Source organism: Oppia nitens, unplaced genomic scaffold (genome assembly GCF_028296485.1).
Source record: "Oppia nitens isolate AA-2021 unplaced genomic scaffold, nextdenovo-longstitch-racon4-pilon3 scaffold9_pilon_pilon_pilon, whole genome shotgun sequence".
Lineage (NCBI taxonomy): Eukaryota > Metazoa > Arthropoda > Arachnida > Sarcoptiformes > Oppiidae > Oppia > Oppia nitens.
The window spans coordinates 331278-357421 of NW_026533253.1; the positions used below are offsets into that span (position 1 = coordinate 331278).

Here is a 26144-nt window from a genome sequence, read left to right on the forward strand (position 1 = left end):
TCTCTCTCTCTCTCTCTCTCTCTCTCTCTCTCTCTCTCTCTCTCTCTCGATGTTTAGCCTCATTTGGCATCACTTAAGACAAGGCGCTCTTGAGTTGTCACTTGTGTTGGGATATATGGATGTGTATATGTATACCATATATCTATCCAATGATAATACAATTAGCTCATTGAACATGTATTTTAGTACATGTTTTTGTTACGTAAAAACCTATCCGTTTTCACTGTACGTCACTTACATACTCTCTCTCTCTCTCTCTCTCTCTCTCTCTCTCTCTCTCTCTCTCTCTCTCTCTCTCTCTCTCTCTCTTTGTTTGTTTGTATAATTTTATTTTAATAGTTTTTATAATCTCTCACCGAAATAAATACCCCGTAATAGTATATATATATAATAAATAAAAAATAATGAAATACAAGCAAAATAAATAATTTATTATTATGTGAATTATTATAATAATTATAATGACATCCATATAACAATAATAATAAATATAATTTATTAAACCTATGATATTTTAGTATATGAAATGTTTCTATTTTAATACTAATATTATATATTTAATAAATATATAATAAAAATGCATTAAAGTTAATATCAATTTCAAATATATAAATATTTAAAGAGAGTTACGAAATAAAATTAATGTTTTTTATATTTCCTATAATTATATTTAATTTGAAAAATGTAGAGCAGTTTGGCATTTAAAATTGTATAATAATAACAATAATAAAATGTATGCATATATTTAAATAATTATTAAATTATGACAATCAAAAATAATAAAAAATTAATTTTAAAATTATATATACCAGTATACACTGCAAACATAATTTAATTTCGTATCGCAAAAATATTGATATCATTAACTTTGAACTTTAATAACTTTTTTATTTTTTAACTTAAATAAACAAATTTGATATCAAATGAAAGAACACTTTTCAAAGTTTATAAGTCAATAAATAAAATTGCATTAATTATCATATTATCTATAAAAAAGCATAAGAAGTAAGAAATGGTAAAAAAAGTTATGTACAAAAAGTATTTTCGTGAAATCAAAACTTTAAATATTATTAACAAAATAAAGCTATTAATTTAGTAAAAACAATATTAATATCGAGTATTGCCTCCGTTGGCATCAATCACAGCCTGCAATCTTCTTGGAACACTTTGGATCAGCTTTTCTGTGACTTCTTCAGGTATATTTTTCCAGACATTAAATAACGACTCTTTAAACGCAGAAAAACTTTTTCTTTCGCTCTTTGGCACACGTCTGTCCAATTCATCCCATAGATGTTCAATAATATTGAGGTCAGGGCTCTGTGGCGGCCACTCAAGTGTCTCAATTTGATTGTCAGACAACCATTTCTTTGCCAATTTTGATGTGTGCTTTGGGTCGTTGTCCGCTTGAAATAAAAAATCATCGCTTATTTGTAGATCTCTGGCACTCTGAAGCAAATGTGGGGTCAAAATATCGTTAACGTAAATGTAGCGGTCCATAGTTGATGGAATTTCGACCAAATGGCCAACTCCCTGGCCTGTCATACACCCCCATACCATAACTGATTTCGAGTGCTTCACAGTTGGACATATATTATCAGGATTAATGCTTTCGCCTCTCTTTTTAAACACTCGTTGGCGACGTTTAGTACTAATAATCTCAAATTTTGACTCATCTGACCACAAGACCTTCCTCCAGTATGACATAGGCATCCGGATGTACTTTCGTGCAAAGTCTAATCGTTTTCTCTGATTTGTTAGGCTTATCATTGGACGTCTTCGCGCAATACCACTGTAATAACCCATTTCTTGAATCCGGTGTCTAATAGTGTTTCTGTGACACAAAATGTTTCTGGCGGCCAACTCTTCCTTAATCTCATCGGTGGTCAACTTCTTATTTTTTGCCACAATTCGACTCAATATCCTGTCCTGTTTAGCACTGGTACATCTTTTTCGACCACTTCTTGCGAGATTTCTAACTGTCCCGTACTTTTCGACTTTCTTTACAATTGATCGGACAGTATTATCAGTTGTTGTAAACAGTTCCGCTATTTTTGCGTATGACTTTCCGGTGCTGACTCTCATATCATACATTTGTTGGCGAATTGCATCTGAAAATTCTTGTATTTTAACCATTTTTATGATAATCACTGCATTTACTGTTTATTTACGTGTATTCAAATTAATAACAATGCATTGGAATCAATTGGTCCCAACAATGTGTCTGAAATCACGCGCGTTTTAAAAACACGAAAATAATTTTTGTACCTAAATTATTAACACCTATAACTTTACCTTGATATATTTTGTTATTTAAACCATTGTTTTGACCATCTAGTATATCAATTTAATTGTGATTTATTACTCTATTATTTGATATCAAATTTGTTTATTTAAGTTAAAAAATAAAAAAGTTATTAAAGTTTAAAGTTAATGATATCAATATTTTTACGATACGAAATTAGATTATGTTTTTAGTGTATATTATTATTATAATAATAAATTTTTTTTTTAATAACAATAAATTAATTTATTTAGATATGCACACCAGTAGCCGGTCTAACTAATTTAGGTAACACATGTTATATGAATTCAGTACTACAAGCCCTGTACGCTACCCGACAGCTCAGGGAGTATATTACTAATGGCTGCGAGTCCTCGGGAGGCGTACTGTTTTCTGGTAATTAAAAAAAATATTAATATAGTTATTATAATTTTGTAAAACAATACTACAAAAAATATACATATATATCTAATGGGGTTAAATTAATTTTTTTTTATTGAAACAAAAAAAAATAATTAGGTTTATGTCGACTATTCAAAGATATGGCCGCTAATGTCCGCACCGGTTACGTGAATCCTTCATCATTTAGGTCAACATTTATTCAATACCAACCAAAGTTTAGAGGATATGAGTGAGTTTGATATGATTTTATTGTATAGTTTATATATATATATATTTATATATGTATATATTTGAATGACAAATAAATTGATTGATTGATTTGTTTATTTATCAATTGAATTATCAGTCAACACGACGCTCAAGAGTTTCTAAGATATCTAATCAATGGTTTGCACGACGAAGTAAATAAGGCTAAGAAAAGACCAAAGACTAAACTTATTGAACGTATGTCTTATGTCTTTTAAAAACAAAGACTTATTGTTTATTGATTTAAATAATTGATTTCAATTAATTTGTTTTCTGTCTGTCTGTCTGTCTGACTGTCTATTAAACACACAGCAAATACATCTCAAGAAGCTTGGAATCAATACAAAGGAGTTATCGACGATTCCAGACTTATTGATCTATTTGTCGGTCAATTTTCATCGGTTATCAAATGTACGGAATGTCATAATACTAGCAGCTGTTGGGATCCGTTTTGGGATCTGTCGCTACCACTGCCAAGAAATAGGTTTGACTTTTATATATATGAGATAGAAAAACACATAATAGCTAATAATTATGGATTTAATATCGGATTTTCATAATAATAATTATTAATAAATTTTTGTTTTTGCTTTTATTAGAAGTCGTTGTGATATCGAGCGATGTGTTGAAGAATTTACTGCTCAAGAAGTGCTCGACGACGACGAACAGCCGGTTTGTCCATCAATTATATCAAACAATATATATATAATTGCGAAATAATATATCACTAATCATTGATTTTGATTGAATCCAATTAGTTTTGTTCGCGTTGTAAAAGACATCGGAGGTCTACAAAGAGATTAACTATTCAACGATCGCCACAAATATTGATATTTCGTATGTTTTTTGTTGTTGTTGTCTTCAATTATCTGTTATTAATTAATTAATTTCTATATATATTTGTATTGTTATTAGATTTAAAAAAATTTGCAAACGACGGCTTCAAGCTCTCCAGTCAAGACATTAGCGTCAATGAGAGCATTACTATAGACGGCCGGACATACCGTTTGTATGCCTGTGTCTGCCATCACGGATACTCATCGCGCAGTGGCCACTACACTGCTTATTGTCAATACGATAAAAAGTGGTATCATTTTAACGATGAAAGGTATGGGTCATTACATATTAAAAATACAGTAGATATTGATATTAATTATGGAAATACCTTTTATTTTCCAGAGTTAAGGACGTGTCGGACACATTCAACGCCTCCCGACTCAGCGATGCTTATGTACTCTTCTATCAGCAAAACAATGATTCAAATAACTATTCCTCAAGACTTTAAATTTATTTAAAAAAAAACAAATAAAATACAAGATACACATAAACGCACTCACGTGCGATATATCACACAATTATAATACACATATACACACAAATTTTATTTATAATAACACTTTACAAACATTATTAAAAAAAATAGTTTTAATAGACACGTACGATACAAGTATCAGTCAAAAAACACTAAAATTTAGTTTTTAAAAAATTTTAATAAATATTTTAACAAAAATAAAAATTAGAAACACAATTAGATTTTTTAATTAATATATATTTTTTAAAAAAATAACACACGAATAGATTTTTAATTAATATTATTACTATTATTATTATTATTAATACTAGAGTTAATTGGAAACAAATGCAACGAATCTTAAATTAAAGTATAAAAAAAAATATTTTTAAAATCAAATAAGTGACTTGAATTTTAAAATCATTAGAAACAAATAATAGTGTTTCCAGTAATTTATAATATATATTATATATATATAAACAAAAAAAAATTAATTAAAAGTAAAAATTTTACATCAAATGAATTCACAAATATTATATTATTCAATATATATTTAGATATTTAACAATCAATTCATTGCTATTTTAACAATTTGTTTACTATTTTAACAATTTGTTTACTATTTTAACAATTTGTTTACTATTTTAACAATTTGTTTACTATTATTATTATTTATCAATTATTTTTAATTCAAAGAATCGTTTTTATTAATAATTTTTATTTCCAATTATTATGTGTTTTAATATTTTAAAGTAATATTGTTTTTAAAAATAATATCACATTTTTACCAATTAGTTACAAAAAAACCCTTTTATTGTTATTGAAAAAAAGTATATTATTTTATTTCATATTGAATTACATATTTGATTTGATTTATTGCTGATATAAAATAATAATAATTTTGTGTGTAATTATTAAAGTATGATATAAACTTATTATTAAGTTATATATAAATATAGTCTATAATTTAAGTTATATTATTGTTAAAATTATTATTAATACTAAAAAAATAATAATAATGTTAGTTATCATTAAATTAAATTGTATTATGTTATAATATTGTAATATTTTTAATTGTTATACAATTATATAAATATATATGTAATTAATTAATTTACTAAACAAAAATAATACGGATTAGTAAAACAAATAAAGTATTGATATAATTTAAAGATACAAAAATATATTATTTAATTTTTATAAATACTACTTGTTTATTGTATTTAATATTTAATAATTAGAAAAATGGATAAAAAAAATTATCAACAAAATAGATCTATTGATAATTAACTGTGAAGTCCAATAATAATATTGATTTTTTGTGTTTAATTTGATTAGTTTAATATTTTTTTAATTAAAATTTTATATAAAAAAAATTCTTTCAATTATGTCAAATGTCAAAACTCTATTTAGTGTACAAATTGTTAGTTATGGCTAACAATTAGCACCAATTAGTGATTTATTTGCGAAAAATGTTTTTATTGTCTGAGAAAGTTTTTATGGCATTTAATGTATACTGTATTTCATTTACAATATATGGAAAATTACATTCAAATTTCAAAACTATAAATAAACATTTTCTCATAGAATTTGAATATTTAATTAGCAAATATTGTAATTTATATTGTATTTAATATACTGTATATATTGAATATATATATATATATATTTCACACAAACTTTCTCATGCAATAAACATTTTGTGCAAATAAATCACACAAAAATTGTTGTTAATTTTTGAGCCCAATATTCAATTATACACTTTAAAAGAGTAGTAAACTAATAATGAAAATCTTTAGTGTATTGAATAAAATTTTTATTTTTGTTACAATAAAGAAAACAATTAATCCATCTATTGTTTATTGTATTAATTTAATAATAATAGTTGATATATTTTTCACGTATGTTTATTACTTAAAAAAAGTTATTTATAAATTATAATACTGTAGTATATAATCAATAATAAAAATAATAATTACATTAATTTACGAAAATATATATCCTATAAATAAATAATTTTATTCAAAACTAACAGTTAATAAGTTTAACTTATCTTAAAAGTTAATAATAATTTTTTAAAAATTATAATACTTTAAAAATCATTTTTTTTAAAGTATTTATTTTTAATTAGCAAACTTGTTATCAATCAGTGACTACAGAGTCCACTACCGATACAGTAGTATAGGTATGTCCTCTCTCTCTCTCTCTCTCTCTCTCTGTTTTAAGCACACACATGCTGTATGTATGTGTGTGTGCGGTGGGCAGTGATGCGTAACGCCTGTAGTGACTGACCTGTGGTAATGTTACACTAGCTGTATGTGTGTGGGGGTGAGGGGGAGTGCGCTCCAAAGTACAAGTGCATTGCGCACCGTTGTGTGGATGGGCACCTGTGCATTCCCCCCCCCCTAAACACAAAACTGGTTATCTATATATATATGTTGGTGACGTTGCACTGGTATAGTATTATAATATGTTTATAATAGCAACGGGTTTTTGAAAATGCAAAACTTTATCAACCTATAGGCTATTATAGCTGTTTTTGAGCACAAGTATTGCAGTTTTTAAAACCATTTTGACAGTTGGAAAGTTGTCTGTATATCTATGTATGTATGTATGTATGTTTGCACAGGGATTACACGAAAAATACAGTATATTTTATTTTGAAAAACTAGTATTTCCAACGCTTATGTATGTGTATAGCTATGTGTATGCTGTATGTACTGTAAGAGTCCATGTGTTAGAGAGCCTCTCAATGTCTGCTAAACCAGTGATTTTGGACTTAGTTTTTTGAAAAAAATAAATTAGTGAAACATTATATGTATTGTATATTATATTTATTATAGTTATAGATATTCACCAAAAAAATAAAATATTAAAAACTAAAACCATCAATGTGTCAGCCATAATGTGAATACATATAAACTGTTTTTATATATATATTCATATATTATTAATAATATTATAATTTTTGAGAGGACATACCTATACCTTAACTAATTAATAATAACCGATCCGATATATATAGTAGTAATAGTGTTGACCAATAATTTTTTTTTTCAAATAACATACACATAACCGATGACAATGTGATTAACAAATAAATATATCACATATATATTGTTGTGTTGTTATTATACGGAAAAAGTTTTTTTTTGTTTGTTTGTTTCGTTGAAATTGTTGAAATCATTTTCAATACTATAAATAATAATTGTGTGTTTTTAATAATAATACTAATAATCATAAATCACATGTGATTTTATTTTTTGTCATAACTTAATATCATATACAGTATATATATTTGTGTAGTTGTATTTGTCGCTATCATATACACTGTATATTCCTATAAAATACATATTTGGATAATTAAAATAATAATAATAATAATCAGTTAAATACAAAATAGATTTTTTTTATAAATATCTTAATTTGTATTTTTTAAAAATAGTTATTCAATAGTTATTTAACATTAATATACACTAAACTATAGTCAACTAAATTGTCATAGTTGATTTTATATTTGTCATATAATATACATATATATTTAATTATTATTTGATACCCTTATTATTATTATAAACATAATAATATACTAAAAATATCTCATTATAATCATCACACGTGTTATTTTTCATCCAAATAAATAATCCAAAAAAAAAATCAATTGTCTTTATTGGGATATTTTTTTCTCTCAAATATATTTTGAATAACATATATAAAAAACATAACAACAAAAAAGTTTTTATTTATTTTGATAACAAAATGAAATTCAATGCATTTGTTGCTGTTTTCAACCAAAACTATTGGACACTAATTGTATGGACACTGATATTCATTACGTTTACTACTATTAATTCAACTCAAGGTTTGTAATAATTATTTTTGTTTTATTGTTTTCTATGGTTTATTTTAAATCCTATTTAATATATCATATTTTTAATATAAAAAAAATACAATACAAAACTATAATTGTTGTTTATAAGGGATTATAATCATAAATGGTTTTAATAATAATAATAATAATAATATTATATCATATTATTATTGTTTATATTTATATATTAAGATTATTTTATTTGTTATTTTTATTGTTTAATTCATATCATTATTATTATTATATTATTATTTTAATAAATAATTATAAGATAAAAACAAACTTTAGGTGTATATAATTATAAGTTTTTATTTCATTTATTTTTCATTGACTTTTTGTTGTTGTTTTGTTAACTAAAATCTTGACTAAACTAAACAATTAGTAATTTATTTTATTTTTTATTTTTTTGATTGTGAATACCATATATAATATAATATACATTTAATATGATTAAAAATAATTGTAATTTATATTATGATTAGTATTATTTAGTAATAGTTATCGTTTATATTAATTTTATTAAAATTTAGTTTTTTTCAATGATATCAACTTTTATTAAATCATTTATCAAAAAAAAATAATAAATAATTTTATAATGATATTTATATTTCAAAACATAGTTTTGTATTACGGATAGGAAAAAAATACTAATTAAATTTTCAAAAAAAAAATTATCATTTTTAATAAAAATAATAATAAATACGATATTAAATTATAGACATTAAAAAATAATAAAACAAAAATTAATTTAGACATTAGACTTCAACAAAAAAAAATTGCATAACAATTTTTATATACAATATATAAATAATTGAAAAGTTTGTAATAAATAACTCAAATAATTAAAGTCTATTGTTTGACAAATAATTTTTAGTTATTATTATATAGTTTTTTTCAATTTTAAATTCTGTGTTGACATTGAAATGACTGATAAAATTAATAGTTATATATATATATTATTTTTGTTGATTGGATTAACTGGTATGTATAGAAATTAAATTGATACTTATTTATAGTTAGTCTTTTACAATATACATATATATTTAATGATAATAATATATCTTTCAATAGTGTGTCAGTTAATAAAATAGATATTTTATTTAGATATCATACGGTGTGTGTGTGTGTATTGTGACATACACTTGAAATTAATGTTATATTCAAAACATTCAAAAACTATATGTTGTCTTAAATTTTGATTTTTTAAAAAAAAATTAGTTAAAACACTTGAATAATATATAAGTTTTTTTTATGACCCACTTATCTGTTGAACCGCTAGTGTATGTGTACTATAAGTCTCCACTCAATTGAAATCAAAAAATTCAATAGCAGTTCATATACAGTATACCGTAATATATATTATATAATATTATATATATATATATGTTTTGACTTAAACACAGTGGTGTTGATAAACCTATTTCATTATTATTATACTGTATTTTGAAAATAATTTCAAGACTTTAATCTTTCAAATGAAAAATAAAAGGTTTTTTAATAACAAACTGAAAATATTTATATATAAGTTATTTTGTTTTATTTTATTTGAATAAAACATTTTTCATGAGATAGACAGACAACAAACAATTGTATCGTTTAAATGGCTACTAAATAGACTATTATATATATATATATTAGACACAATATAACTGTAATTTTAAAGTCCAGATAACATAATTTAAATTTAAATAATAATAATAATAATAATAGTTTAATTATATTTAAATTATCTAAAAGAAATTTTTTTGTTTAAATAAAATATAATGTACTTTACAAAATAGTTTTTAGTAATCAAGTTTTTTTTGACCAATTTTATGACAATTATTATAAAGTAATTTGTTTTCATATAAATGATAATAATAATTAATACTAATAATTATTTAAATGATATAATTATTTTCAATTGAATAATATATTTATTTATTTTACTATAATTAATAATGCTATTTGTAATTTGTACAAATTTATTTATATATATATAATGACACCTTTACTTTTTTAGCTAATGTTAGTAAATTGTTTTATAAATCATTAAATTTATAGTTAAAAATAAATATATAAATTGAAAAATAATTGTTTTCAAAATAAAAACAAATTAACACCTGCGGTTTGTCTGCTCAAAACAGTTATGTCTAAATTAAAATCAAATAATAATAATACTTACTGTATGTCCTAAATATGACATTTCAATAAAGTCATCACTTTTTTTAAAAAAATAACAGATTAATAAATAATCAAATGTTTTATATATTTGAACGCTTCAGAGATTGACAATTAAATTTTGATTTATATAATTATCTATTTAACTATTTATATATACATACAATATATTTGTTTGATTTAATTATTTATAATCATAATTGACATAAAAATTAGATTATGATTTGACTTGACTTTATTTAAGGGTACAAATTATAGACGTTTTTTTAAAAAAATAAATAAATAATTTGTTAAAAACTTATTTTGTTTTTTGTTTAGTTTCTTACTTAACATTATGTCTGTTTCAAAACTACCTGTTTTTCCCAACTAATGAAATACATAACAAACTAGAAATAAAAGTTAAATATAATTTTTTTTCTTTGATGTGTCTGTTTTGTTAGTCAAAAAAAATATCAATATAATTATTATTCATAAAAATGATTGAAATGCATTATATTATTGAAAAGTAGTTCAAAGTTAAAATTATTTAGTTGTATATATAGTTTTGAGCAAAAATCTAATTATGATTACAATTGTTTTATAAAGTAATGGTAAAAACAATTCAATCATTTTTGTATTTTGATTTATATCATCGCCTAAACCCCTCTCTATTATATATTTTGTTGTAAACTTATTTAATAAAAGTATTAATCCATTTTTTAACAAAAAAAATATGATAATAAAAACAAATTAAAAATTTTCTAATCTTAATTTTAATTAATTGTTTTTTGGTAGCTATTTATATATTTAAATAATAAGAAATTTTTAATGATTTTTCGATAAACTTTTTTTTCTAATTATTATTATACTGTATTATATTATTATATATCAAATATTTTAATTTAATCAGTATTATAAAAATAATTTATTATATTTTAAAATCTTTTTTTTAAAAAAAAATATTTAAACTTTTATAAAACTAAATGCCTGATGAAACAAATTAGGAATTGATGTCAAATAGTTTTGTTTGTGAATATTCATTGAATTTTTATTTCAAGTTTTTTTTTGTTAAACAGTTTTTTTTTTGGTATTTTGTTATTTATTTAATTTTTTTGTTGCTGAAGATTTTTATTAAATACAAATTATTTTTGAATAAACTGTATATATTGTCGACAGTTTTTGTTTGTTTATTTGTTGTGTTTAACACAAAACGTGTTTAATTAAAAAATCTGTTTTATAATTATTTAGCATTAAAACTATTATTATTATTATAATCTTTGTTATTATTTTAAGACTAAATGATGTCTCAACCGTTACTATCAATAAATTATCAAAAAATTTCTTAATTTTCTAATTATTATTTTTCTCTCTGTTTCTCATTTATTATTATTTTTTATTTATTCGTTAATAAAAAAAAATATTTTTTATTTAATTGCAATATTAAATGTTTTATTATAATTTTAAATTTAACAAAATATGTGTTATCTATTATTTTTGTTCATACGATAATAGATTGATTAAACAGTTATATTATATTATATATACAATAATTGATAATAAAAAGTGGCACAAAATAGTGGTAATATCGGTAGTAATTATAATTAAGACATTCACGAAAAGTCCATTTAGTGTAAAAATATATTATTATTATTATTTTTAATTATTTTAAGGTTGATATCATTGGGTGATTAAATTAAAAATTATTTTGTTTATAAAATATATTAGTGATGTGTGTGTGCTATTAATTAAATATAAATTTATATACACTATATTTCTAATATTTATAATTAATTTGATATTAAATATTTAGCTAATAGTTTTCTATGATATTGGATATCATTGCCAGTTAGTTATATTGGAATTTTATACTGGTATAAGTTTATTATAATTATATAATGTAATTATTGTAATTTAATATAAAGTTTATTATTATAATAATTATTTATTAAAATGACTTTCACTGTCATTGAAATACGTGTTTCAATGCTACAAAAATATCAAATAATAAATGTTTTGTTTTTTGGTGGCATTTCATTGCCTTTTTTTATTAATATATATACCAAAACAAATGACACAAACTATTATCTATCGACTATTGGCTCTAATATTATAATGTATTAAATAATATACCAGTATATTACTAATAGACAGATTTGTTGACCATTTTATTAATTTGATATGTCATGCAAATGATACCAACAAAATAAAAATAAACAAAATAAGTTTATTATAATCTAATATATTTATGTAATGTCGATGTCATATACAAAAAAAAGACTACACACACAATAAATGCCATTCATCGGTGTCATCGATGCGCTCACCAGATATCCCGTCACCAGTGCTCCGACAGTTTGATCCCTCAAAAACGGGAAGTCTTTTGTATGTGTTATGGCAGTGGTGTCGTCGACACACTTCCTCAACTGCTGTTTAGTGAATGTCATGCACTCCCGAGCACTGGTATGGGTTTCGCTATCTATTCCCTACCATTGAAATAGAGAGAGAAACATATTATGCCATATGATATGCGAGGATTCACTGTATTTTATAACAACTAACAAAAATAATACAAAAGTAGTTTTTTTTCTCAAAAAAATAAATTAAATTAATTACAAATGAAAATATTTAAATATGTTTGTTTTAATGAACGTTTTAAAAATGTGTGATTGTTTTCTGTAATTTTAGTTAGCATTTAGAGACAGATATGAAATAATTTTTTAATTTAATTGTAAATTTTATTTCTCTCTCACTCACAAAAAAACTGTCTTCAATTAATTGAGTTTCTAGTTTATATAAATAATAATAAAAATTTGGGAAAAGATTAAGAAAAAACTATATATATATATATATATATTTTCTCTTAATATAATAAATGATATTAATGTCGAGACACACTGAGAAACTAGTTTTTTATCCCCTAATTTAACACTAATTAGACATAAAATTATGGACACATATAACACAGATAATACTGTGTGTGCGAGTATTATATAAGAAAATATATAAATGTTTTTAATTTTTTTGCTTATACAGTATTTTTTTAATAAATATATATACTGTATATGAATTTTATTTCAAATGAATTGTTATGTGATATATAAAAAAAGGCTTAATTCTCACGCAATCCTCACAATTATTATTATGTAAAAGTCATTTTTAAAATGTGTGTATAAAAATGCATATTCATAACAAATACATGTACTGTGTATTTCCTATTGTTAGTTAGATAATAATAATATTAATTTAACAATTATGCATAAAAAATGTAATATTTATACATTAAAATTATTATTTTTTATTTTATTTTATTTTATTAATAATAATAACAAATTATGACAGTTATCGTGGGCAGACACACACCACATTAATAAATTAAAAAAAATTTATGCTTAAATGTTATTATTGTTATTTTTATTTGTTATTATAAAAAAATAAAATAAAAATACTTAACATTAATTAATTATGTCTTTTCCTTAATTTTTCATTTGAAATATATTGAGCGCATAACATAAAAATTTGATTTCACTTTTTTTTGTTATTTATTTTTACTTATTTTTTAATAGTAATATTAATAATACATTTACAACAATTTATGTTGAATTATTTGTATTTGTTTTTTTTATTAAAAATGCTATACGGATTATGAATAATTGTATATTTATTTCTCCACAAAAAAAATATTTTTGTTGTTAAATATTTTGTTTAATTAAGCATTTCATTTATAATCGCATAAACAATATGTTAATTGAAATTGAAAAGTGATCTCATATTATAAGACCTCATTTAATAATAAACTTATTGTTTTCTAGTATTTGTGTTAATAATATTTGCCATAAGTTTTCATATAATTTATTTATCTCCTTATGAGTCATGAATTATTTCTTAAAAGATTTCAATTAAATTACAAAAATTATTTATTTGTTTTTTCACTAACTTTTTTTTCCTTACTAAACGCAAACAATTTATGATTCATTACTTATATATTTTTCACTAATATATTATGTACTTTAATAAAACAGTTTCAAGTTTGTGTACTTAATAAATATAATATATGTATTTTAACTGTATTTGAATGCCATTGAATATCATTATAAACGCTATAGTATTTTTTAAAAAAAACATTTATTACAAGTTTTTTTTATTTTGGATAATGCTTTTTTAAATCGATGATAATATTGAACTAAAAATAGTTTATTTTCGCCTTTACTTTGAAAATAAAATAAATAATTTCTGTTTCCACTTTATATACACATTATTATTATGTATTATATACCTATGCCTTCAATTTAATTTTTAAATATGTCTCTTAAAATTAATATAAGAGAGAGAAACTATGCTATATTAAACATATATAAGAAAAACAAGCCTTAAAAATGAGATATTTCGTGATATGAAATAAAATTTTAATGTACCCTAATATATCCCTATGTTTATAGCGTATAAAGTTATAAACTTTTATATATATATATATATATATATATATATATTGTATAGTTTTTATATTACTTTTAATAATAACATACAATTTCATGACATACTTCTTAATAATAATAATAATAAAGTATTTACCAGAAACTAAAAATGTTAAACCGCTAAAGCATTTACAGTATATAAGTATTTAACTTATATATAATTTTTTATATATTCACTGCCAATAGTTATTTGCATCGAATAGCCATTCATTCATTTATTTTTTTTTTAATATCCATATATCCATTGCATGCGATAGTGTAATAATAATAATAAAAAATAAATAAATAAAAATGTAATATAGTTTACGGTAAGTGTATTTAGATATCAAACTCTCGAGTAGTTATGAATAAACACTTGTAAATACTGAATGTTATATAAAAAAATGATGTTTTCTGCCAGAAAAATATTTTGATATTTTATATTATAAACAATATTTTTCAATATCATTATTGCTGAGTGTGTTTTGCTGTGATAAACTGTTTTTTCTGTTATTATTATTATTTTATTATTTAAAAGCAATATTTATTTTCTCGGAAATCGATGGTATAGGTAGTCATATATATATACAGTAGTAGTATATGAATCATATATAATATGACTTTCCGGAAGAGAAATTTATAGATATATATCTCTATAAAAATTATTTTAAAACAAAAATTTCTACTAAACTCACGATATATCTCTATTTATAGTGTCTATAATATAAAATAAAATGCTTAGTAATCCCATTAATTAAATGATTTAAATGTCAATGAATTTAATAAATAAGTTAACGTTTTGCTGTATATTTTGAGGTATTTTGTATGTTCACTGAAACACGAGAGACGACTAAAGATTTTTATCGGATAATTATATTTCATTATTATTATAATTATTAATAACTATAATTGTAATAATGAATATTCAGAAAAAATCAATAATAATAATAATAATGAAAAGTCATAGTGTTATGCATTTTTTGTAGTTGACTGTCTGTCTATAAAAATGTTAGGTTATATCGGTGTGTAGTAGTAGTAGTAGTTATTGTGATTGTATTGTTATTTTCAGATAACAATTAAAGCGCAAACCATTTGTGTTTTTGTTGTTGTTGTCGTCGTTGTTGTTAAATAAGTCAAACATTTCCTGTATTTTTTATTTGAAAAAAAAGTAAAGATAGGACTGTTAGTGCAAAAAAACTTAGTGGAGCGCACATATTATTTTGAAAACTACTGTATCTATCTACCTGTCCCCCTAATTATTATTATTTGAACCAAAATCTTAATGAGATGATATAATATAGTCTCTCAATTATTGGCTAATAATGATTTGTTGTTCAGTTTTTTTTGAAATATTAATTTTCTTGTTGTTGTTAATCTCATGATTGTATTGGACTGAAAAAAAATTGAATTTAAATTTTTTTTAAAGTATAGTTAAAATTAATTTTTATTTAAAACCCTTATCGATGACCTACTGATGATATTCAAGTTTTCAATAATAAAAAAAAGATGATTTATATCTATTTTTGCACTGAAAAAAAATCTATTTAAAACAACAATTTTATCAGTTAGGCTCGTAATTAAAATTTATGCCTAATTTTTTGGGGTAAAAAATAAATTGAAAAAACATCATATATTATGACAGGTTATAATAATAATAATGATAACAATAATAACTAATATTCAATAAACTTATCACTTTGTCTGATCTCAATGATGATGATAGGGTGCCGACTATTTTTTGTGGGGGTAGTCATGTATTTTACAATTATTTTATTGTTATATATTTAACCCATTAGCTTGTCATTGAATATTATAGATTTTTTAAGCCCCAAAAAATTGTTTTATAAATTACTCGCATCCGTAAACATTTTATTATAGGATTTTTTAAATATATATATTTTTTAAAAAAGAAATGGGTTTTTGAAAATGTCGATAAAATATTTACTGTTTTATCCATAAGATTATTGTTTTGTCTAAATAGCTTTAAAAGATTTGTGTTATTAAACAATTAATTGTTTTCAATTCAAAACACAATTCCGCCTTTTATATAACATTTTTTAATAAATAATTGTTTTAATGTTTTAATAATAGTTTTGTTGCCCAACAATTAGCGATACAATTAATTATATAAATTAAAGACAATTAGTGAGCTTTAAAATTGCCATTTATGTATATTTATAAAAATTTTATAATTATTTCAACTCAGATAATTTAATATAACTATTAAATATTATTGTTATATATATATATATATATAATAAATTTATATGTACTTTGTGTTGATATATTTAGTTTAAATTAAATGCGACTGTTATATAATACTTAAGGGCTAATTTAAATGATTTGTTATATACAATGTATATTATATATATATATATATATATATATATATATATATATATATATATATATATATATAAAATATATCAAATAAATTGAAATTTAAGTAATAATGTTTGAGATAAAATCATAAACATTTTATTTTTATTTGCTGAAAGCGGTATGTTATTTTTTATTAGTGAATCCTAAATACATATATATATATATATTATACAATTATACAGGTGCCCGATATAGATTACTACTACATATTAGTATTACTACTACTACTACTTTTTTAAATAGTAGTATTGAACGGTTGACTTAGAAAAAAATGATTTGCATTTATATTACTTAATAAAAAAAAACTTTTCAAAAACTCTAAACTCGATAACTGATTAACCATTAAATCCATTTTATAATAACATATAAAGCAATTAAATATATAAAATAAAAATGTTATTTTTAGTACCCAATTACGTTTAAAACCTGTTGATTTTGAATTTATACCTAAGTTGAATGTGAATTAAGCACCGGTATGTGTATGTATGAGAGATAGGTCTCGTGTCAATCAAACGGTACTTCAAATTGACCCAATCATCCCAATCCCGTCAATATAGTAGATATTGTAATCAAAAATGTTTTTTGCTTTGTCTAATAAAAATATATTGCTGCCATAATTTATAGATATATAAATATTTTCTAATTTTTATTACTACTTATTAGTTTACTTATAAAAATTCAAATGTTTAAAGAAATTTATATTATTATTATTTATTATTATTATATTCTTATATAATATATTTTTTATTATATATATATTTTTGTTATTTAGAAATGAGGTTTAAAACTAATTTTATTCTCAATTGCATTTCATTTATGGATTGATTTTTTAATATATGGTACACACATACAGTACTTTATATATTGTATATAATTGTATAAATGTATACAAAAAAATAATATTTTATAAACCCTAACACACATAATGGTATAAATAGTATATGATTTTTGAACTCACTTTTCAAGTTTGTGTTGTCTGTATATTGAACCTAATTTTTATTTACAGCTAATAATAAAGCAAAATATTATTATTATTATTATTGAACTTCAATATAGTAATAATAATAATAATATTTAGAAGTAATAATTTTTTATAGTTTATTGGTGGCAATTCAAATTTAAACTTATTTAAAATTACTATATTAATAAATATATACCACAAAAGCACCGTTAGCTAAATATGTACTAACCTATTGGTCCTTAAAAAGTACTGTACAAAGTAGACCCCAATTTGATGGTCACGAATGTCATAGAAATTTACAATTTTAACACTTTTTACAAAAAAAATAACCAAAAATTCTATTGATATTATAATTTATTTATTTTTTCAAAAAAAAAATTGTTACTAAATATACACTACTTATTGCACGTTAATGTACTATTAATTGAATGCATAATTATATTATTATTTTTATTATTTATTTATTTATTATAAGTTTGATTTTTTTGTTCACTCTAATGAATAGTGTCTGTTAAATAATAACAATAATAAAATAATAATATGAAATAAACCAGCATAAAAAATAAATTTCTCAAAACAAATTTTTTTATATATATTATAGACAACAATCTTTTTCTGTGATATAATAAATGATTTAACGGTTTAATGATTTTATTTTATAATTAATTTTGTTTAGACACACTTTTTTTTATTTGATCTCATAAACATATATAAATTTATATATCAATTCATCTAATAATATAATACAATACAAATAAACAAACTATATGGTATGTTGTATGGTTTGTGTAACTATTTATTATAAAATCATTATTTCTATTATACATCAAGTTTTTAATCATAATTTGATTATATTATAATATAAGTATACCTTATATATACGGTATAATGTATTTAATATTGAATTTTCTAGTGTATTATAAAAATCTACCCTCATCTATATAATCTATTTATTTTATAATACAAAAATATGTGTGAACTATATTTTTATTTATATTATTGTATTATATTAAATATTACATCAAATTTTTAAAGTATTAAATATCAACTAAATTAATACTAGGAATGGAATACAATATGAATTGAATATTTTCATTGGAAAAAAACTAAACTATTTATTAGTGTTATATTATGTGTATTAGAAAATTTAGAAAAATGAATTAAAGTATAGATTTTTAGGTTTTTTTCATATCATATTTCAATAATAATCCCAGGAATTCAATGTAAAATCAATTTTAAAGAAAACATTTTTTTTCTCTCTCTTTGTCGACATTTATATTTGAGAGATTGGTATTAGTTTACATAAAATAAGATATCATTGAATTATAGTACCTATACTTTTGTATTGTATTGAATGATTACAAGGGCTTATAATTGCACTCAACAAAAATGTTGTGTTGTTTAGGAAAATATATTTTAAATCTCTTATATATATATGTTTTTTCCATTAGTATTAAACTAATCTGTTGTTCCGTTTATTAGTATTATTATTATTATTGTTTGAAAAATTAACTCTTAAAGCAAGTGATGCCTAAAAATTATATATATATTTTCTGAGACACAACTTGTTGTTTAAAATTTATTATTATTATTATTATTATGAATGCATTTGTGAGTTAATACGTTCAGTACTGTGAGTGTCTTTCCTCGCTAACTGTATTTCAAATGTGATTAAATAATTGTGTTTTTCACAATTATTGTATTATTATTATTATTTTGGATATATATATATATATTGTTTTGCATTGAATTTTTCCAACAATCATATGATATAATCCTATGTGCGGTTTCCACGCAATCATTACGCCTAATGTTTAATGTTTTTTTATTGTTAATATATTGTATATATATATAATATAGAAATGTATTGGAAGTAATTTATTTAATTTGAAAAAGTCGTTAAAAAAGAGTTTTTTTGTCTATTATTAATTAATTGACAATTTATTTAATCTGCATATTATATAGACATGTATTATACATATATCCAACAACAACAAAAATTAGTTGATTTACGAGTGATATATAGAGGACAGGCATATATTTGTTTGAATAATTTGTTTTTGATTTTTATTTGTCTCGCAAACACATAATTTGGATTAATTAAAAACACATAAAACAATTTTTTTTAGTTTTAATTATTTATTTATTTATTTGATTATCAAATATATAAATTGTTATTATAGTTTTTGTTTGTTTAGTTGACCTAAGACTCAATACTAATTGTAACAAAAAAAATACTAATTGTAATAATAAAAAAAACTGGCAGTAATTGTATTTTGTTTGTTGGCATTCAATATTAAATAATAAAATAACAATAATACATGTATTAGCTATACTTTTATATTCAGTAGTATATTGTAAACCCTATTTGTTTAGGCTTTTTATCGCCCCATTCAAAGTCATCCACAGATGAAACCCGATGTCATTGTCCAACAAAATTGTTTAATAATATATAGATATATTGATATATATATTATATCTGTATTTGTTTACGTGATGTGATTTCATGTTATTATTATTATATGAGACAATTATGATAGGCTTTTCACTCTACTTATGATTTCCCTTTAGTTTTTTTTATAATATAATGTTTTTTTTTTGTCTGTTCAACAAATCGGTCATACAGTATATCACATGTATAGCACATACAGGTTTACCCAACGGTTCTCTTTCTATTTCTCTCTATAAGTCATTATTTTCTGACATTTGGTTGTCATCTATAGATTGAATGTCAATGTATTGTCTTTTATTTATTTATTTATTTATTATTATTTTTTTGCAATACAATTGTTTTCCTTCATTGCTTTTGCATTATATATATATATATATTCGACAAAAATTGAAATTTGAAAAATAAATAAATATTTTTTTGTAAAATATATATATTTATTTTTATTTACTTTTAACTCCAAAACAAAATACTCTAATAATTTTGTTTATTATTTATTATTTAAAAAAAAAATTTGTGATAATTTAACTAATAATAATATATCTGTATTTTATTTGTTTGTTTTACCCTTACAATAGCCAAACAACACTTCAGCAAACGGCCGGAAGGGACGTATACAGTACTTAAAGGTATTGTTGACATTTGATTAGAGAGATTGTCAGGAGGGGAGGGGTGTTGTTCCCCGATATTTGTGACAAATAAAATACATCCACAAAAAAAACTATTATCTGATATTTGTTTTGTTTTTGTGTTGAAGATCAAACTCTAGTACTACCATGTGAGGTAAGGGATCTGGAGGGCAGCTGCCTATGGCTTCATAAATCCCAAGGAATAGGAGTTATCAATGGAAGTTACGAATATAATCGAAACCCAGATAATGGTAAACAAAATATTAAATTTTTTTTATCGATAAGTTTATCCTAACATATCATAAGATAAATATTTATGTTATAACAAACAAACGGATTGTGTGTGTGGTTTTTTTTACTGACCATTTTATTTGGTTAATAATTAATTTTTATTTTCAATTAATATTTATTTATTTTTTTAAAATATATAGGCGATTGTAGTCTTCGTATAGTCAAAGTAGACTATAAAGAGGATAACGGCAAATGGGAGTGTCAAGTGCTCTCCATTAATAAGATAGAAAAAACGCTCACTTCAGCCGCCAATGTGGTCGTACTCGTGGCTCCCAGTTCTCCGGTCATCAATAATCTGGTAATTGATTTTTGTTTTGTTTGTTTAGTTGACTAATTAAGTGTATAATTTAGTTTATTTTGTTTTATTGAGACACTAATTGTGAGTCGGTGTGTCTGTCAACTAATAACTAACTGTCCATTATATATATATATATATATACATATCTACCGGTAATTAAGTTTTAATTATTACTATTATTTATTTAAAACTTATAGGAAAACAATCGATTGGATGTGAATGCCGACCGACAGACCCAAGTTGAGTGTATATCCGAAAGAGGAAATCCTTCGGCACGTCTTGAATGGTATATCAATGGCGATAATGTTACACAAAATGTATGGACATATCTAAAAAACTAATTTATAAAAATTTGATTTTTTTTTTTGTTATTGAAACTAATGTTTTCTTTTTTCATACACATCTATATAGTCACGTACGACCGTAGATTCGGCCGCATCGGGAACGCCTAAAGTGACTTCTGTATTGAACTATAATTTCAGACGAAGCTTACGAAATTCAACCATCACATGCCTGTCCATACATGAAACGGTTTCTCAAAACATGTCAGCCCCGATTAATGTCAAATGTAAGCTAAACAATTGATATTTTTTCTGGGGGTGGGGGAAGGGTTTAATAACTAATGTAATGAATCTTATTAATATATATATAATAAACTGGTTTACCATAATAACAGACATACCGCAAGTTAGTGTACAGCAAAAGAAGTATACCGTCAATGAGGGCAGTAGTCTACAGGTGCGATGCGATGTTGACGCAAATCCACCGACAAATGTTAAATGGAGATCATTAGGTATGTGTCCCCTTCACACTCATGATTGTGGTGTCTATTGATACTGTCGTAGTTATGATGGCACTGATTATTATTATTATTATTATCATTTAAGGTGATCAAAATCTACCATTTCGTGACGACCATCGGACCAACTCATTGATCATTGAAAGGGTTACCAAACGTATGAATACTGCAGTGTTTGGTTGTAGTGCTCAAAATGAATTCGGAACTTCAACTGAAGAAAATATTGTATTGGATGTGCTCTGTATGTGTCTATAATATCAGTATTTTTTTGTTTGTTTGTTTGATTGATGTTTTAATTATAATATTAATTTTTATTTTTATTAAATAACTTACAGTTGAGCCAACACTAGTCCGCGCTACCGAAGGTCAGGTGACGGCTGAGTTGAATAATACGGTCGACCTGTTCTGTGAATATGAGGGCAATCCAAAGCCAAAGATCTATTGGTATCAAATAAATCCATTGACCGATCAGGTGAAGAATCGGCCCATAAATGGTGAAAATGCCAACAATTTAGTCATACATAATGCTACCTATAATGACGAGGGTATGTCAATATTATTATAATTATTAATTTTAATTAACAAAAATTAACAAATTTTAATTCTTCTAATAATAAAATACAGGTCATTATTATTGCGAAGCTATCAATTATAACGACATCACCCATAAAGAAATGGTCGCCAGAAGTGGCAGAATTACCGTCGATATTACTGGCCGTCCAGAAATAGTTCGCCGATCCAATCCTACTTATGGCTACCGGAGCACCGATACCGACATTGAACAAGTATTCTGCAGCGATCCGGCTCCCAGTGAAGTTGTCTGGCTGTTTGGTTCGCTAACCTTCCCCGTCAAGTAAATAGCACAGCATTTTTGATTAATTGATTGATTATACATTTTATTTAACTAATTGAAAACTAATGAAATTATTTTTTTAATTATTAATCTCTATAGTTTGGATAATCAGCGTCCCGCGGACAATGGTCAGGACCCGAAAAATCCACGATTTAAAGTCCGTAAACTGGCACCAATGGAAAGGATAGAGTGGGGCAAAAACACATGTTATCGATCCGTATTTACCGTTATGAACACCGATGTCAACGATGAAAGAGAGTACACATTGAGGGTCACAAACAGTAGGGGAACCTCTGAAAGTGTCATCCAATTGAAGGTAAATTGTTTGTTATTTTCTTTTTGTAGAAAAACGTATATTAATTTTTAAAAATTATTATCTAAGGTTACATCACCCGTTTCGGCCGCCATTATGATAACCATTGGCCTTATTGTATTGATTATGTTGTTGGCCCTGACATTGGTAACCCTATTAGTAATCAAACGGCGAAAATTGGCCAAAGAAAAGACTGACGACGAAAGCAAAGCCGAAGCTCGAGGTATAGAAACACAAGAATTTAAAAGTTGAAGATTTGTTTGTTTGTCTCCCCAAAGAAAATCTCAATTGTTTTGCAATTAATAGTATTTTTCAAATAACTAATCAAAAAAAAAAAATGAATGAATGAAGAGATATGAGGACAATGTTTTTAAAAGACATTAAATATATATAATAATCATTAGATCTTAATATTTAATAATAGATTTTTGTTTACAATTATTATTTGCTCACCAATTTGTTTACTTAAACAATTGATTATAATATTAATTAATAAGTGATTTAATACTTAATTTTTCTGATTTTCATAATTTATTTTTTTTTCTGAATATTTTTTTTGCGATCATATTTTTTATATTATCAAACATAATATTTTTTTGAACTAATTAAATCAATTTTTTTTATATATATATATGGAAAAATAATTATTACAAATCAATCATTTATGATATCATTTGTTAAATAATCATCGATAATTTTTTTTAGAAAAATAATTAAATCAAAAAAATCAAACTGTATTTCACATTTTATTAAAAAAACAATAAATAAATTATTATGTAATCGATAATTGAATTAAACACCTTTGATAACATTATTATTATTATTATTTGTTATAATTAATGGCACAGCGATTTTGAGACATCGATAATGTTTTTTTTTGTATTTGTTTTTAAAACTTACCGTAAATTTCTATATATATGTATAATATTTATGTGAACTCTATAAATACCGTAACAGTAATGCAATTATTGCGAAAGTTATTTAAACTATTTTTAAAATTTCAATTATCCCTATTTTTGTTTGTAATCTACTTATAATTGTATTTAATTTTTGTTTGTTTAATCTGAACTATTTTATTGTTTATTAAAAAAGCTCTCATTTCTCTTTCTCTGATTTTTTTGTTATTTGTTTAGCGCCCATAAAATCAGATACCGATAGACCAGAGAAAGAGCCCGAAAAAGTAAGTCAATCAGTGAATAGATTTATATATTTAAAAAAATGTTATCTTAAAAACTCATCATTTAATTTTCATCTCATTATTATTATTATTTTCACTGATTGTTTGTTTTTTAAAATAATTTTAGGCCAAAGGGGGCGAAAATCATGAATTAGTTTACGCCAATCTAGAGTTTGGAAAATCCGATAATAAACAAAAAACGCCGCCAAAAGTTGCCGACAAACCAAAGGCCCAACAGAGACAATATAAGGCACAGACCACCAATAGTCCGGCGGCAGCGGCGGCGGCCAACTCGGGCACAGAATATGCACAAATCACTTTTGCCAATAAGGCCGACCTATGACCGGCGGCTGACCAATGACTGGCCGGCCGGTCTGATCAACCGTCTGACCACTCCTTGTCTCTCTCTCTCCCCTTATATTTCTCTCCCCCAAGAAGTTTACTTATCTATTAATAGTTTAGTACTCTAATATTATTTAGTATTATATTTTCAATTATTATTATTGATTTTCACACCAAATGCAATACCAAGAGCTGCTGATTGGTTTTTTTAAGTGACAATAATTATTTAGGACTCAAAGATTATCTTATTTATGAAAAAAATTATGATTTAAAAGTAAATGAATGATTGAATGTGCCGTTAATTGTGATAACAAACACTTTAGAGTATTATATTATATTATTATAATTTTGATCGCTATAATGTGTAATATTTACATAATAATATTAATTAATTTGTTATCATTATTATAATTATTATTATATTATCTATACTTAAACATACAGATATTGATATCTTATTTTTTTATCTATTGATAACATCATTTTTATTAGAAACATATATATATATAGAGTATATATGAAATTTGTAATTAAAACCAAAAAAACAAAACAAAATTACTATTTATAATTATAATGTGTAATAATATCTTATTATTTCATACAGTATTATTTTTTTTAATTATGTAATCAGTTTAATTAATTCAATTAATTCAACAACAAAAACATAACTGATATATTAATTAGTGGTCATTACTTTATATTATTAAAAAATACAAAACAAAAAATAACTTATAGTTCACATTGTTATGTGATTCCTATTATTATAAGTATCTCATTATTATTATTATATAATATTTTTTCTCTCTTTCTTTTTTTTTATTGAATCTTTTGTATATTTATTATTTTATAAATTCAATTATATTATTCATTCATTAATAAATAATAAAAAAATGTCATTAATTTTCAATTAAAATACAATTAAAATCAATTTATAAAATAAAACAGTGTCATTGATTTCATTATCATATA

At 23.0% G+C, this 26144-nt stretch overlaps 2 protein-coding genes across 5 annotated transcripts in view; both read left to right on the top strand.

Moving 5' to 3' along the window:
- LOC128964495 (ubiquitin carboxyl-terminal hydrolase 2-like) overlaps nt 1-4404 on the top strand; it is a 25323-nt gene extending 20919 nt beyond the window's left edge. For all 4 annotated transcript variants that reach the window (XM_054311108.1, XM_054311107.1, XM_054311104.1 and 1 more), the window contains 8 exons: nt 2536-2677; nt 2801-2912; nt 3030-3127; nt 3242-3413; nt 3529-3601; nt 3688-3766; nt 3845-4037; nt 4109-4404. In XM_054311108.1, the coding sequence (XP_054167083.1) occupies nt 2536-2677; nt 2801-2912; nt 3030-3127; nt 3242-3413; nt 3529-3601; nt 3688-3766; nt 3845-4037; nt 4109-4214 (975 nt within the window). In that variant the 3' untranslated portion in view covers nt 4215-4404. The remainder of the gene's footprint in view (nt 1-2535; nt 2678-2800; nt 2913-3029; nt 3128-3241; nt 3414-3528; nt 3602-3687; nt 3767-3844; nt 4038-4108) is intronic.
- Nucleotides 4405-7902: 3498 nt separating this feature from the next.
- Nucleotides 7903-25305, top strand: LOC128964489 (irregular chiasm C-roughest protein-like). Its single transcript, XM_054311094.1, has 14 exons — nt 7903-8082; nt 21052-21102; nt 21231-21353; nt 21534-21691; nt 21889-22008; nt 22103-22259; nt 22368-22484; nt 22579-22731; nt 22826-23035; nt 23115-23343; nt 23443-23659; nt 23726-23879; nt 24790-24836; nt 24961-25305. Exons 1-14 carry the CDS (start codon nt 7980-7982, stop codon nt 25174-25176), a joined length of 2055 nt encoding a protein of 684 aa, XP_054167069.1. The 5' UTR covers nt 7903-7979; the 3' UTR covers nt 25177-25305.
- The last annotated feature ends 839 nt before the right edge of the window (nt 25306-26144 follow it).

Bases quoted from the DNA above. Each gene is read 5' to 3' on its own strand.
- LOC128964489 (XM_054311094.1), top strand. From the start codon at position 7,980: ATGAAATTCAATGCATTTGTTGCTGTTTTCAACCAAAACTATTGGACA. The intron at 21,103-21,230 runs GTATTGTTGACA...TTTGTGTTGAAG, and splicing joins GACGTATACAGTACTTAAAG to ATCAAACTCTAGTACTACCA. The intron at 22,009-22,102 runs GTATGGACATAT...ACATCTATATAG, and splicing joins GCGATAATGTTACACAAAAT to TCACGTACGACCGTAGATTC.